Genomic DNA, 17,166 nt, shown 5'->3' with positions numbered 1-17,166 from the left:
GTTTGCTCCACCTACAAGTTGGGGAAAAATGGCATTCGATTGACCAAGGAGACACAATAGATCTGGTCACAAAGATAAAGAGATACATTAATGGGCCTAAATGGCTCAAAATCAATTGTGACCTTCTTCTCATTTCCATCTTCAGTTACAATTGTTCTAGTATAAAGCACAAAATTTTTTTGCAATGAATCTTTCTTAATAATTCCAATGTAGTCTTTAATAACACAGGCAATCCTTTGTAAAAGCTCCAAGACGAGAGAAGGTAACACGTTAACTCTTGTAATTGCAACAAATAGCAATCCAATGACCTTAAATTCCTTAGTTGGAGGGTGTGTAGCCCATAAGGCCAAGACAAAAAATATGGTAGCACTAATTACACAATTAGTTTCCACCAACAGAGGAATGTTTATAGAAATTAAAAGCCACCACATAGTACCTACAGTATATGCCAGTTCTGTTATCAGGACACTCCAAGAGAGCAAATCTCTTATCGGCATTACCTCAAACAACTGAGGTGTAGGCTGAATTGCCTCTTCCATGGGGAGCATGAAGACAAGATTATGCTCATGTGCTAATTTCTACAACAGAAATCCAATAGAAGTCATTAATGCATGTCCCTAAGAAGTACCTTTTTCAACTGATGTCTCGAGGAGTTTATCTGGGTCATATGTATTTCCAGTAACAAAAAGCCCAGGAAAAGCAATCAACTTCTCAGGGCTCCCCATTTCTTCAATTGATGCCTTGGGTTTGTTGGTCAAGCGCATCAAAGGTGAAGCCACTACCTGGGTTTTTCCTTGTTTCTCATCTTCAAATTTCACCTCCACCCAAGGCTCTGCACATTTTGGTTGGACGTAATTACCACCTCCTCCAAGGATTGGCATAACCAATGATGATATTGAATCAACTATAAGCAGACGCACCTGACAATCTCCTTTCTGCATTTGAGATCTCAGATTGACTTCTTGATGTGTTTTACCAGACAATGAAGCCCCAACGAGTTCAGTTAACTGTCCCATGCATAATCCACCTTGAAGTAAAAGATCAATCCCCTCACAACCACTGGATAACACATGTTGAGAAATTTTTGGCATCAGCCCACTATTTACTGGAGTACACTACACACCTTACGTGTCTTTTTTTTTTTTTTCTATCTCTTCTCCCTACGAAGCACGTTTCCCTTTCTCCCTATTCATCCTTTCACCTCCAAAAGCTCAGGATCTGCAAGTCTGAAGCTTTTCTTGAGATTTTCTCTCAACCCATAATCCAAAGCTTTGTCCTTAGCTTCTTCTCCGAGGCTTTGATCCTCTTCTTGTTCTTCACCTGAGGAAGAAGATGAAGATAAGGCTGGCTCAGTAGGGTCATCGAGTTGCTGTGGCTTTGGAGGAAGAGGCAGGTTGGCTCAGTAGGGCCACCAAAAGGCAAAAGAGGTGAAGACATGAAGAAGTTGATCTCAAAGTCTATCAAGGTTGGGCTTCAATTCACCATGGGTTGGATTGCTTGGTATTTGAAGAAAGGTCGCTACGCCGAAGAAGACCCCCAAGAAAAGCCTCTCCATTTCTACTCATTTTGTATGCCAGGGTTTTCTTGGTTTGATTTTTTTTCGTTTTTGATTGTGGGCTTACAATCTTGTTTACTTTGTTAGGAACAAAACTTGATTTTTTACTTTTTATTTTTCCTTTCCATTGTTTCGTCTGAAGGTCGTATTTGCAGCAATTGGGTCATTTCGGAGTAGTTATCTGATATATATATCCCTACGCCTTAAGAGAATATGATTTCTCATCGATTTGGTGAAAGTTTATCGCATTGTTTGTCTGTTTTCCTTAATTTGATATTTTTCGTTGGAGTTTTCCTTACTTGAAACAAAATGCCTTTGACAGTGAAACTTTCGGAACGTTAGTTTTGAATTTTGGAGTGGTGTGGAATGGAGAGCAACATTCAAACTGAGTTTTGATGCCAAAAAAAAAAAAAAAGAAAAGAAAAAAGGAGGAAGAAGACGATGACACGTAAGGTGTGCTATAGATCAGCCATGAACAGTGGCTGATCTGTAGTACTTCTCAACACATGTTTATTCAGTTGAGCATCTTCCAATAGCTCCATACCATTCAACCACGGCTACTGCTGACCATCAAGGATAGAGAGGACTTGGGTAATGCCCTGCTTTAATCTCTCGAATGTCGATTTTTGCTCTACAAAAGCAACCAATACATGGAGGTCATGCAAGAGTAATTCCTCCTCTGTAAATCTGATTGAAATCTCGTATTGAAGAATTGTAAAGTCTTGGAGCATCAGGCGTATGTTCTCGACTTCTTTACTCTTGCCCTCCACGTTCGCGGCCAGCTTGGACTAGTGGCGCATCGACGACTCGTAAGCGAAGGTAAGACAGTTGATCTCTTGGTCCTAGTAAGGCAACGACAACAGATGGTACATCATCTCCAAGTGACAAACGTGTCATTCCCTCTCGAACACCGACGAATAACACAGCAATGATGGAGGCTCATCCAATGGGTTCCACTCTGATTCCATGGCTTCCTTCGAGTCTCTCAGATTTTCAACATTGATGGGTACGGTTGGAAGGGGTTTGTGAATGCATTGTATATTCGTCACTTGAAATTCAACAATAAATGAGAGAATTGAGGGTACGAAGATGAAAAACTGGTAATCACTTCCTCCGAGCTCAAACTTCCATTGAATGACTAGCTTCCCTTTAACGGTCAATGAATAATTAGGGTTAAGGGCTATCAACATATATGAAGGAAAGAGCAAATGAATGTTAAAGGAAGGGATTGGTCGAAGAGGGAGATTTGAGAATGGTGAAAATGTCATCCGATTTCTAATGGAATGCATTTGATTGGGTTTGATTTCTTCTTTTTCTTCCACAGCAACTGCATCGTCCTCTTGTGTGTCACAGATTTGCTCTTCTAATTGGTTGAAGCTTTCTTGAAAGTTGCTAACAAATTCGTCAAGAGATAGTTGAACTACTTGGTGTATTTTGTTGTGGCTTGCCCGAAAATCACTCAGATGTTGTTGAAGAACATCGAAGTGTTGAAGATTTTGTTCCATTAGCTCTTTGATATTGAGTAAGGATGAAATGATGTTTTCCATTATCACAGATTGATGAAGCCGATGCTAAGGAAAGACTGGCTCTGAATACCACTTGTAACACACCTGATTGGTAGTGTTTGGATGACTAGAAAATATGAGAGAAAATGCAAGAAAATATGTCAAATTCAAGGTTGACCTAACCTCAAAGAAAAAGAGAGAAAAGAGAATAGGAAAATATTTTCATTAATGATTTTGGATATCCTTTCAAGTCCCTCATTCTACTACATATATGACTTCTCTCTTAGGCCACATGCCACTTACTATATATATGACTTCTCTATTTATTATAACTAACAATAAATAGGTCATGGCCCGACTCAACAAGACTCATGCAAATAAACTCAACTACTTAACTCTTATTACTCAACCCAAGCCTACTATGACTTTGATCCTTCCTATCTCTATTGCAAACGTGTGACACTCTCTCTAAAAGAAAACTATGTGCAATCACTTTTACGTATTATTTATGCACTCCACTGATGTGATTAACTGCGTCATTTTTTTAATATAAAATAATTGTTTTGGACAATCACATTAGTAGAGTGCACAAAAAGTACGCAAAAGTGACTATATATAGTATAACTCTTTTATAAATAAATAAAGATTCTCTTTTATTTTTGGGGTTGCTATGGATCCCAACCATCTCATATGCTAGTTATGTGGGAAGTTGACAGCCGAATTAGATATAGAAAGCTCTTATCTCGCTCTTTTTTTTCTTATGTTTTAGCTTTCACATGTGTTTTATTACTTGACTGTCTCATTGTTTATATATGAGATCGATGATTTTTTTCCTTTTCAGTTGTAAGTTGGATTTTACTGTGATTTGAGTAGCCTGGGTTTTGGATTGTATTTAAGAACGGATTTATCTACTAACTTAGTTTAATAATAAAACCTAAATGCCCAATCCACCAATTTTCCTTGCGATTTGCATAGTTAGTGAGCTGCTGAAATTTTCTTGAGTCTTAAAACAGTGAATGTAATTGGTTGGTATGGCTAACTCTTTGCACCTATAACTTGCATTTCTTAGAATTTTTAGTGTTAGGAAATATGTATTGGAACTTGTATGCAACGTTGTGTGGTTGTAGGCATCTAGAAAATGAGACAATTATTTAGAATGAATATAACTTGAATAAGATCATGCTAGCGAAAACTTATTCTTCTTATTAAAATGGTAAAAGTTAATGTTTTATTCTAACCTGTAGAATGGTTCACAAGCTATTGACTGTACATGATCTTGGGCAGTTATTTGTATTCATGAGTACTATTGGGGTCTAGTTCCTAGGAAGAATTCTATATCCTTATTTCAGTGGCTACAATATGTTCTCTTGCCACAAATTGTTAATGGAGCTTATAGTTGTAGCAGTTGGATGGTCTATTGATTTTGGTTGGCAGCTGAGATTCTGCAATAATGCTAATCCAATATTTCATTTATATGAAGTGTTGAATTATTTATGTCATGCTCTGATTGTTATTTGAATGAGGATAACTGCTTACTTCCTTGTATGGAGTATTATTATTGTTATTTTGTGGTGGTTGATCTTAAACTCATGAATTTTTTAAGTGCTTATAAATGACACAAAAGTCCATTTCAATAGCTTTGCACCACTGTAGGAGAGTTCAAGCTCTCAATCATGGCAGAAGACTTTATTCCGATTTGATCAAAACCGGGATTTTGAATAATGTGTTCCTTGCCAACAATCTGATAGCCATGTATGTGGATTTATGTGATCTAAAATATGCACACAAGGTGTTCGATGAGATGCTTGAAAGAAATGTGGTTTCGTGGACCACCTTGTTCTCTGCATATGCTAGTAGTAGATGACATTAGGAAGCTCTTGGAATATATAACTGTTAGAGTTCGATTTAGAGAAACTCAACGAGTTTATGTACTTTGCAGCTCTTAAAGTAAGTGGTCTGGCAGGTGATTTGGAATTGGGAAAATTAATTCATAAGAGAGTTTCTAGAGGTGAATTCCACTTTGACATTATTTGATGAATACCCTTTTGACATATATGTCAGATGTGGAAGTTTGAGGGATGCCAGGAGTGTTTTTTATGAGATTTTGTGCAAAAATGCAATTACTTGGAGCTCAATCATTTCAGGGTAATGTAAAGAAGGTTTGATAGAAGAGGCGGGGGATTTGTTTCATCAAATTCCTGAACCGAATGTTGTATCTTGGAAGAACAACATTGCTGGTTTTGCAGATAATGGAAGCCATCTTGCATTAAATTTTGTGCACATGATGCACCAAGAAGGCCTTAAGCTTGAGGGATTCACATTGCCTTGTACTCTTAAATCCTGTTGTAGCCATGGTTTCATAGCTTCTGGGAAACAAATTCACTCATATGTTGTTAAGCCAGGTTATGAGTCTGATTGTTTTACTGTATCAGCTCTAGTTGACATGTACTCAAATTGTAATATATTAAATGAAGCAATAAAGCTATTTGATCTATACTTTGGGTGTAATGCTTCTATTTGTGATAGTTTGGCACTTTGGAATGAAACCTAGGCCTTGGGATGAAATCTCTGAGCATCTCTTTTGGGCCAAGCCCAACACCTAGGCTTTCGATGAAACCTTTGAGCTTCTCTTTAGGGCCAAGCCCAACACGTACGATAAGATACCTGGACAACCTATAAATTTGCCTCGGCTCGTGCATAAGCAGGATGACACCTACATGGGCCAGAGCTATTAAACTAATTGCATATAAAGAAAATAAAACTATGGGTCCAAGCCCACTTGTTATACTTATAGTCTAAATAAGATGCTAAATCAAAATAAAGGAAATTGCTAATGAAATTATCTGGCCCATGGCCTATGTACTTTGTTCTTGGATTGTAACACAAAGACTCTAACGGTGCTGCCCCTTAGCGCCATTCCCAAACCCCTCTCTCATCATCTCCGTCTTCAATTTCTAGCCCTAATGACACCCCTCAATCCCAATCCTTGGACCTCACCAATCTCTTCCAGGTTCACTTCCCCATTCATCTTCTTTGATTCAATATATTATCAAATTGCCGCTCATTTTCTCTCTCTTTTTATTTAAATTTATCTCAAACCCTCTTAGTTATCATACTTAGAGCCTTTATGGGTTTCGTAGTTTTGATTAAGATTACTTTCTAGTGAGTTTTTGAACAAAAAAAAAAGGGTATGTTAGTGGCAGTCGACGAAGAAAGAATTTAGATTTTTCGTCCTGAATGATACAACTTTGAAAGATGGCTTCTAATTGGAGCAATATTTCTTGAAATCTGAGCAATTGTTTCTGATATTTATGTAACAACACACAGATCCTGATTTGTCTTCCAATTGAGTGAAATGCTCATTTAGTTTTGGAATCTCTATACATTAGTAATGTTAGGTGAAGTCGCATGTACCATTGTCAAGGAGCTATGAGAAATCTTACTTGGGTGCGTTTTCGCTTATTAGTGAATACTTATGTTAATCTGATCTGTTTAGAATAGTGTTTCCTATGTTAATCTACTTTTTTTTAGAAGGGTTGACATATCCATGTCCCACAAGTATTAGACCAGACATGACTTAGATATGGGAGGATTCGTCTGATACCTATCCATGTTTTAGGAGTTAGATTTCCAAGTTACCACATTGCTGGTATTTTGAATTATGGAATGAGATAGTGATACTCGTAGCTTCTTTCTTCTTTAATATCACCCGCACTTGGGAAGGTAAGCGCGGGTGATATCAAAAGAAGGGTAACAGAGAATGATGTTTATTTTTCAATCAATATACACCTTAAAAACTTATTGAAATCCTAGCGATATATAGACTTGGCTTGCCAACTTTTCAACAAAGATGGTTACTTCCACTTGCTCATTGTCACACCAAAGTATAGTAGCACTCATAGTTTTTCTATCTTTTGTAAACACACTCATAACACACCTTAGGTTTTTGTGAGAGTTTTTGGTTTGGGCTCTTTAAGCTGGGCTAAGTTCTCTTATAAAAAAAAAATAGAGAGAGAGAGAGAGAGAGTTAAATTTTAAAGTTGGATATTTAGGTGATGCCGCTGTCCCTGACTCGCTCAAATTTTAAGATTCTTTAGGACTAAGTATTCAAAAAGTAATAAATAATCATTTCTTTTGAATATTTGAATGACTAAGTAAGAAATTGATTGCTATTGTTTTAGGAATATCTATAAGTGGTGTTGTGATACATTTTATGATGTGTAAGGGTAAGTTATGTATGAGATCACGCATTGTTTGGGAATGAGAAGTTCTTTCTCTTTATAATGGTTTCAATGGGGCTTAATTGTATCATTGACTTGTCCTTTTAGAGTGTAGGTCATGTGGTTTGGATCTTCTATTAGGGCGTTCCAAATGGTATCAGAGCCTATTCTAACTAGAAATATAGGACTTAAGTCATGCCACCTATGATAGACTGGCTTGGGAAGGATGTCGGGAATTTAAGGGGGGTGATTGTGACACCCCATGTGATGTGTAAGAGTAGGTTGTGTATGGGATTACACATTACTTAGAAATGAGAAGTTATTGCTCTTTATAATGGTTCCAATGGAGTTCCAATTGTATCATTTATTAGTCTTTTTGAAATATAGATAATGTGGCTTGAATCTTCCATTAGGGTGTTATGAGTGCATTTTTGGGATACTCGTGAAAGCTAAATACGGTTATATTTACCTTATGCTCTAAATGTTTGGTACCTTTGTCCTTACTATCTATAATTGCTTGAATATTAGCATTAACTGTTGTAAATATTTGAATGTAGAATTATTAAATATTCATGTATTCCTATTTTCTATGTTCATGTATCCCTTTGATTCATGTATTGTCATTCCCTAAATTCATGTATTCGTTTAATATTACGTATCCTCTCATGTCTATAAAAGAGTATTTTGAAGAGTATTTGTTGTAAACACACAACAAGGAAGTTGAAAGAAATAATGTTTAGTTCTTGTAGAACTCATTATAGATATTGTAGTATTTCAATTCTCTTACTACTTTTCTTTAGTTTTACAACACGTTATAAGCACGAAACTCTAGCCAATTGTCATGTCCTTTGACGTTGAAAACTATCTGTAAGATTTCTCTAATAACAGTAAGTTTTTCCACAATTTTATAATGTCATTTTATAATCATCATGTCAGCAAGATGTGTTTATAAATATTGATATTATTATGAATGATGTTCTAACATATATTTTATGCAATACTCTTTGAAGTAAAATATTATAATGTCAATGCAATTCCTATGACTTCATAAAGTTTATAATTCGTATATTCTTAATCTTATAATATCTACTTATTCTATTTTTAATATATTTGTTATATATAATGTTAAATCTTACAAAATTAAAATTTGTTGCTCTCGACGTTTTTGGCAATAATTACTTATCTTGGATCTTAGATGTTGAAATATATCTTGATGCAATGAACATTGGAAATACTATCAAAATAATGAAATGTCCCATCAAGATTGTGCCAAAACAATGATTTTTTTTTTTTTTTTTGCCATCATTTACGTGAAAATTTGAAAACTGAGTACCTCACTATAAAAGACCCATTGATTTTATGGAATAGTCTGAGGAAGACCGTAATCCTTCCAAATGCTCACTATGATTAGATGTACCTAAGGTTACAAGATTTTAAACTAGTGCTTAAATGCAACTCTGTACTTTTCAAAATAAACTCACAGTTGAAATTATGTGGGGGAGAAAGTCACTAATGAGGATATGTTAGAAAAAACATATACCACATTTCATGCCTCAAATGTACTCCTGCAGCAGCAATATCGAAAGCGTAGATTCACAAAATATTTTGAACTAATATCTTGTTTGGTAGTGACTAAACAGAACAATAAGCTTTTAATGAAAAATCATCAATCTCGTCCAACTGGCTTTATTCTACTCTCTGAAGCGAATGAAACCTCATTTTATAATTATAAAAGAAATCATAGGTGTGGCCGGGGACATGGATGTGGTAAGAAAAATTATAAAAATCAAGGAGACCGTATTTAGAATTACTCAAAGAGAAACTCAGTATACCATCAAAAGTGGAACAACACTGAGACAAAAAAATGATGAAAATAAAGGCTTACAGAATAAGCCTACGAAAAACTATGAGGATAAATGTTATAGATGTTGTATGAATGAACATTGGTCACGTACTTGCCGTATGCTAAAATATTTGGTAGACCTATATCAAGCTACCATTAAAAAAAGGAAAATGGGGATCAAAATGAATTTTGTTGATCACAAGAATCTAGTAGATCCAACTTATACCCCAAATGAAATGAATTTCACCCACCTGGATGTTTCTGATTTCTTTATGAACCCCAACGAAAATACAAATTTTTTTATTGGTGATGGTTATAGTTACAACAATTAATTTTTCTTTTTTGTCTTGAAATCACATTATATTTTAGTTATTATCTTCGAATATATTGTAATTTTCCTTTAAATTAATAAAGTTTTATGTGTGTTTTGCTTTATAAGGAAGCATGGATTTTTTTGATGAATTGATCAATTTAAAAAAAAATTAGTGGAGATGTATGTCTCGTTGCCAGTTCTATCACACATACAATTCTTAAAGATAATAAATATTTTCAATGTTTAATATTGAATAGAACTATAGTCAATACCATATCCGGTTCTTCGAACCTAATTAAAAGCTTCAGAAGAGCAAATATAATATTACCAGAAGAAACTAAATTTTGTATTGACGATGTTTTTTATTCTTCAAAATCTATAAGAAATTCACTAAGTTTTAAAGATATTCATTGCAATGATTATCATGTTGAAACTATCAATGAAAGCAGTAATGAATATTTTTATATTACTTCTATAATTTCGAGTCAGAAACTCATATTGGAAAATTGCCAACTTTCTCTTCGGATTTATATTATAAAACTATGATTACAATTGAACCAATTATTATAATGCCCCAGAAGTGCTCTGATCCAAAGATCTTTATGCTTTGGCATTATCGCCTTCGACATTTGAGATCAATTATGATACAACGAATAATTGAGAACTCACATGAATATTTTCTAAAAAACCAGAATATTCTTTTTATCAAGTGATTATTCATGTGCATCATGTTCTCAAGGAAAACTAAGTATCAAACCATCCAATTCTAAAGTAGTAATTGAATTTTTGTCATTTTTAGAAAGAACTCATGGGGACATATGTGGGCCAATACATTCACCATGTGGACCATTTAGATATTTTATGGTATTGATAAAGGCATCAACTAGGTGGTCACATGTTTATTTACTCGCTACTCGTAATGTTGCATTTACTAGACTTCTTGCACAAATAATTAAATTACGAGCTCAATTTCGTGATTATCCAATCAAGTCTATTAGATTGGATATTAGATTGGATAATGTAGGAGAATTTACATCTCAGCCTTTTGATGATTATTGCATGTCAATAGAAATTTATGTTGAACATTCAATTGTCTATGTACATACTTAGAATGGTTTGTCCGAATTGTTTATTAAATGACTACAATTAATTGCAAGACCCTTGCTTATGAAACAAAACTACATGTTTTTATTTGGGGACATGCAATTTTACATACTACATCATTAGTTTAGATTAGATCAACTGCCCATAATAAACACTCTTGTTTGTAACTTATTTTTGATCAACCACCAAATATTTTTTATCTTTGTATTTTAGTTGTACTATCTATGTTCCGGTTGTACCTCTTAAATGCACTAAGATGGGCCCTCAACGTTTCAGCAATCAAATGTAAGTTGGATCATTTTTCTCTGAAGCATGGCATCAACATAGAAACCATTTCAAACCCCCCATTTTTATTGAAACAGTGTTTTTCCTTCCATTTGAGACATATTTGCATCCGATGAACAGGAACCTAGAAACCCAGCAACAACTTTGGGTTGATTAAGCTTTAAGAACGAACTTCATATTCGAAATTCTAGCTACCGCCACTACATTGCATATCTATCTAAATAAGATTAAACATTATGAACAAACTTTATATGCACATCAAGGGACATAAACGAGTACCAATAATTGTTTACCTGGCTTCAGGATCGGATATCTAGGTATACCTGATCCAGAACTCGGGTTTCAAATCCGAGCCAATTTTTGGCCCGTGTATATGCAGGTTCGGACCTGGGCCAAAACCTGGGTGAATCTGAATTTTTTGAAACCCAAAATCTGGATTTCGGCCTGTACACGTTTTTTTTCCCTACAAAAACCTATATTATTCAATTTCTTTCAAGAAGCTCTTTATTTATTTATTTATTATCTAAGAGCCTATATTCTATTGTAAATTTTTCAAGAAAAAATGTTGCAAAGCATATTTTTTTTATATATAAAACTAATTACCTTTTTAACTAAATGCATCTAAAAAAACATAATGCAATCACCACATATTTCATTATTTGGTATTTATACATTACATTACAAAACACAAATTACAATATATGAAATTTCATATCAAAAGTGGATTACATAGAGCCACCAATTCATAGTATGTCTGCTTCATGCAATCAATGCATTCCTCCACAATTGAATTTAGTTTATGATGAATTTCCTGTCTCAGAACATCCATTGTTGGTCTAAGCTTATCTGCAATATGTATTCAACAGAAAGGTTTGTGATTATCTGCATGTATTTACATGTTGAAACAAAATCAATATATCATCTGAATTATTAAAAATTATTAATTGGCCTGCTGACATTAAAGATATCAAACCTAATCTTATAACTTAAAGCTACATTAATTAACCAAAAAATAAATGTGAAAATTGCAATCCTGTGGCATTAGTTGAATCTGGGACTACATGACCATTCCTTCATTAAAGAAATAACAAGGAAACAAAAGAACAAGGTAGAAATTAATATCTTACCATAACTGATAAGGGTGAGGCATACATGATATTGGAGAATATGGTAGTTCCAAAGCCAGAAGAGCTTCATGTTCTTGACATGAATTAATGAACACTACCAATTTTTTATTCCTGATTCTATCTAATAATTTATTTACTTTCTTTATCACTCCTAGGTTAATTTCCCCAAAATTTCCTTAATATTGACCTTGTTCCATATTAATATTGACCAGATAGCCACCATCATCCACTGGTTTGGGAGCCTCTTGCAAATCTGGCAACATAAAAAAATTCTTTAAAATAAAATAGCAAATCTAGCCAAACGGAGCGAAAAGTAGAAGAAGACGGCCACAAAGAACAGATCTTCGATCGGCAGAGGAAGAGTGACACAAGCTCGATGATTCAGAGATGAAGGAGATGACGATGAGTCGGTGATGGAGATGACGACGATTCGACAGCAGCGATGGGGTCATGATGATGGGTTAGGGGTCAGTGGGTCACGATGAAGGAGGCTAGGGTTTCTCTAGTGCCTGAAGTTCGTAGAGAGAGAGAGAGAGAGAGAGAGAGAGAGAGAGAGAGAGAGTCTGCACAAAGGAGGGGAGTACTGGAGAGTCGGGGCCTAGGGTTTTTATTTTTATACAACACGGGTGTCAAAATTGTACCCGAACCACATAGATCCGGGTTTTGATGATGCCAGTACCGGCCCGATTAAATCCAGGCCGAAACCCGGTTATCCGGGTTCAACCGGGCAGGATTTTTTCTCGGCCCGGATGAACAATCCTAATCAATGTATTACACTATTGATATCTAGTAGTTTTTAGAGCCCCATTTAATATTTCTTATCATTGGTCGATACCCTTTCTAGTTTCTGTATTTTTTGGTAAATCCTTCTTAGACTCTACAGAAACAAGAAAATCAGAAATAGAATTACAAGAGAATAATAACATACCTCAAAGTGTTGTTGATTAAGACCACCATTAACCTCAACAATCATGTAACCACTAGGGCCAGAAGACTCTGAAATTCAATGGGGAATATCAGTTTAATGCAAGTCCTTTCCAGTCATGCATTAGCAGGCAAAAGAATGAAAGACTACTAGCATTAGAATCTGTAAGGAAAATGTAGGTAGTCGGGTCCATCAACCAATTAGTACCATCGACCATGAAGGAAAAAAAAAATGTGTTAAAAATAGAAGGGAAGGGCAATGGATGAAGTTTTATGAAGCGTTTTGTGGAACATCAGGGGGCTCAGTTTTTCCCAACTTGTGTCTTTTGTTGCTTTCTCTTCTTATGCAATTTCATTTCATATACCAATGGATATTGAGTTCTAAAATAAGTTAAAGAGCCTATGCATTATAACTCTGGATGACAGAGTTATTTTGGAACATTATATAAACAGCTCTTGCTCTCTTTCCACTCAAGAAAATTATGAGGTTTATCAAAACAAACGAGAGTATGGGGAAAGAAGATCAAGTTGCTCAACACTAACACTGAAATAAATAAGATTTTCTTGTAATAATTTTGAAGTTCATCGATAGAGCTGAGGGTTTAAAATAAGAAAAGGAAGTGATCAACATACCCCATAACTGCAATGCAGCATCTCTGTCAATTGAGCTACCAAGCTTTTCCAGATACTTCCAAAAGTCATATACATTGTGATATTTCCATATCTTGCGATAGGGTTGTTTGCCATATAAAGGGGCCTTAACTTTAAACACGGATGATCACTGTTCCACACACATGCTAGGACTTGGTTCAAGTATTAGACAACCCAGTCGCACTATGCAATGCAGTAAAGCTGTATTGCTTAGCCAGGTATCTCAAATTCTCTCAATCCAGCTTTTTCCAGCTTCTCTTGTGCCCACTTCCTTGACTGCTTCCCTCGCCTTGCTTAAACTATCCCACAATCCAAATGTTGCATAAACATTGCCAAGTGTCACATACACTGAAGGGTCTTCTGGTGAGGATGCAAGAAGGTGTTGAGTAATTATATTAACCAGTTCCATATTCCTGTGGGTTCCACAGGCCCTAAGCAACGAGAACCATATGGCTTTGTTAGGCTCAAAAGGCATGTCAGCAATCAATTTTTCTGCCTCATTGAAGTATCCAGCTTGGCCAAGAAGATCAATAATGCAATGATAGTGCTCCAATTGCGGTTCCACTCCATGTTCTGTTTTCATGGACTGAAATATGGTCCGCGCCTCTTCAACCAAGCCAGCATGTCTACAGGCAGAAAGAACACCTGTAAAGGTAATTTCATTTGGCTTCAAACCCAACTCTACCATCTTACAAAAAATTTTAATTGCATCCCCTGATCTTCCATTATGCCCACATCCCACAATGATCCCTGTCCAACACACAACGTCCTTTTTTGGCATAGAATCAAACAAAGCTAACCCATCTTCAATATCACCACATTTTGAGTACATGTCAATCAGAGCTGTTACTGTAACCTCCTCTGTGTCATATCCACTCTTAACACAGAAAGCATGAGTCTGTTTTCCACTTCGAATAGATGCTAAACTTGAACAAACCTTTAGAACATTTGAAACAACAAACTGATCTACGTCAAGACCCAAATTGACCATATCTTCGAATAGGGAAAAGACCAGTGAGCCTAAACCCATTCTAGCACACCCTGCAACTAAACCAGACCAGACTACAATATCTTTCTTCTGAAGCCTAAGAAATAATCCTAGTGCGTCCCTAATATTTCCGTGCTTTGCATATAGATCAATAAGAATGCTTCCAACAACATTATCTAACCCATACCCATTTGTGACAATCAAACCATGCACTTGACGACCAAGTCTTAAATTACATAAGTGGATGCAGACTTTTAAAGTACTACCAAAAGTATAGGCATCAAAATATGCAGCCCATTGATGGATTTGTGAAACCAGGTTGAAAGCAGCTCCATATTGCTCATTGACAACATATCCAGAAAGCATAGAATTCCAAAGTGCCATGCTATCACAAGCAGAAGCATTACAACCAGAGTATAGATCAAATAGCTTTATCGCTTCATTTAATATATTACAATTTGAGTACATGTCAACAAGAGCTGATACAGTAAAACAATCAGACTCATAACCTGACTTAACAACATATGAGTGAATCTGTTTCCCAGAAGCTATGAAACCATGGCTACAGCAGGATTTAAGAGCGCAAGGAAATGTGAATCCATCAAGCTTAAGGCCTTCTCTGTGCATCATGTGCACAAAATCTAATGCAAGATGGCTTTCATTATCTGCAAAACCAGCAATGATGCTGTTCCAGGATACAGCATTCGGTTCTGGAATTTGATAAAACAAATCCACCGCCTCTTCCATCAAACCTTCTTTACAGTACCCTGAAATGATTGTGTTCCAAGTAATTGCATTCTTGCACAAAATCTCATCAAAAACACTCCTGGCATCGCTCAAACTTCCACATCTGACATACATGTCCAAAAGGGTATTCATCAAAACAATGTCAAACTGGAATTCACCTCCAGAAACTCTCTTATGAATTAATTTTCCCAATTCCAAATCACCCGCCAGACCACATGCTTTAAGAGCTGCAGAGTACATAAACCCGTTCGGTTCCTCTGAACCAAACTCCAACATCTGATTATATATTCCAAGAGCTTCCTGAGGTTTTCCACTACTAGTATACGCAGAGACCATGGTGGTCCACGAAACCACATTTCTTTCAAGCATCTCATCGAACACCTTGTGTGCATATTTCAAATGACATAACTCCACATACATGGATATCAGATTGTTGGCAAGGAACACGTTATTCAAAACCCCGGTTTTGATCAAATCAGAATGAAGTCTTCTGCCATGATTGAGAGCTTGAACTTTCCCGCAGTGGCGCAAAGCTATTGCAATGCGGTTCAAATCCATGATTCCCCACAGTGGCGCAAAGCTGTTGAAATGGACTTTCGTGTCCATTTATAAGCACTTAAAAAACCCATGTGTTTAAGAGCAACCACCATAGAATAACAACAATACTCCTTCATACAAGGAAATAAGTAGTTATCCTCATTCAGAATAACAATCAGAACATGACATAAATGCTTCAACACTGCATATAAATGAAATATTGGATTAGCATTATTGCAGAATCTCAGCTGCCAACCAAAACCAATAGACCATCCAACTGCTACAACTCTAAGCTTCATTAACATTTTGTGGCAAGAGAACATACTGCAGCCACTGAAATAAGGATTAAGAGTTCTTCCTAGGAACTTGACCACAATAGTACTCGTGAATACAGATCACTGTCCAATATCATGTACAACCAATAAAACATTAACTTTTACCATTTTAATAAGAAGAACAAGTTTTCGCTAGCATGATCTTATTCAAGTTATATTCATTCTAAATAATTGTCTCATTTTCTAGATGCATACAACCACACAACTTTACATACAAGTTCCAATACATATTTCCTAACACTAAAAATTCTAAGAAATGCAGGTTATAGGTGCAGAGAGTTAGCCATACCAACAAATTACATTCACTGTTTTGAGACTGGAAGAAAATTTTAACAGCTCACTAGCTATGCAAGCAGCAAACCGCAAGGAAAATAGGTGTATTGGGCGATTTTTTATTTATTATTATAACTAAGTCCATAGAAACTACAGAATAAATAGATAAATCCCTTTTTAAAGAAGATCCAAAACCCAGGCTACCGAAATCACAGTAAAATTCAACCCAAAACTGAAAAGAAAAAAAAAAAACCATCTCATGTATTAACAGTGAGACAGTCAAGTAGTAAAATACATGTGAAAGCTAAAACAAAAGAAAAACAGAGACAGATTGCAAAATAAAAACTTAGATACCTCGGACGAACTCGTTTCGTACAGAGGAAAACAACCAGTAGAAGAATAAACTAAAAGAAATTCCTTAGGCAAACCGAAGAAGAGAAAAGAAAAAGAGAAAAAAATAAGAGCTTTCTAGATTTCATTCGGCCGTCGACTCCCCACATAACCAGCGTATGAGATGAATTGGAATCCAATCTGCCCAAAATATAAAACAGAAAAAATCAAGTTTCTCTCTTTATTTTTATTATTATTTATTCTTCAGGGATTTTTATGTGTATATCATTATTTAGTGATCCATATAAATATGTGATAACCACACTTGTTAAATGCATATTCAAACTTTCTATGACTGTCAAACTAATAAACAATTTGAATATAATTGAATTAATTGCAGGAAAATATGTTTATTGATAATCAATACCA

General features: G+C 35.5%; 1 protein-coding gene across 1 annotated transcript; it reads right to left on the bottom strand.

Annotated features, from left to right (window-relative positions):
* Nucleotides 1-11,460: 11,460 nt before the first annotated feature.
* Nucleotides 11,461-16,943, bottom strand: LOC108988358 (pentatricopeptide repeat-containing protein At4g08210). The gene is made up of 4 exons (XM_035684859.1): nt 16,762-16,943; nt 13,510-16,001; nt 12,881-12,948; nt 11,461-11,671 (listed from the first exon to the last, which is right to left on the bottom strand). The coding sequence occupies exon 2, from the start codon at nt 15,866-15,868 to the stop codon at nt 13,751-13,753; it is 2,118 nt and encodes a 705-aa protein (XP_035540752.1). The 5' UTR covers nt 15,869-16,001; nt 16,762-16,943; the 3' UTR covers nt 11,461-11,671; nt 12,881-12,948; nt 13,510-13,750.
* Nucleotides 16,944-17,166: the final 223 nt, after the last annotated feature.

This window comes from Juglans regia, chromosome 13, assembly GCF_001411555.2.
Source record: "Juglans regia cultivar Chandler chromosome 13, Walnut 2.0, whole genome shotgun sequence".
Lineage (NCBI taxonomy): Eukaryota > Viridiplantae > Streptophyta > Magnoliopsida > Fagales > Juglandaceae > Juglans > Juglans regia.
The sequence above is the reverse complement of the archived record's forward strand: the minus strand, read 5'-3'. Positions and strand labels throughout refer to the sequence as shown.

What these genes read in the sequence shown, in the direction of transcription:
- LOC108988358 (XM_035684859.1), bottom strand. Translation starts at nt 15,868, where the DNA reads ATGGACACGAAAGTCCATTTCAACAGCTTTGCGCCACTGTGGGGAATC.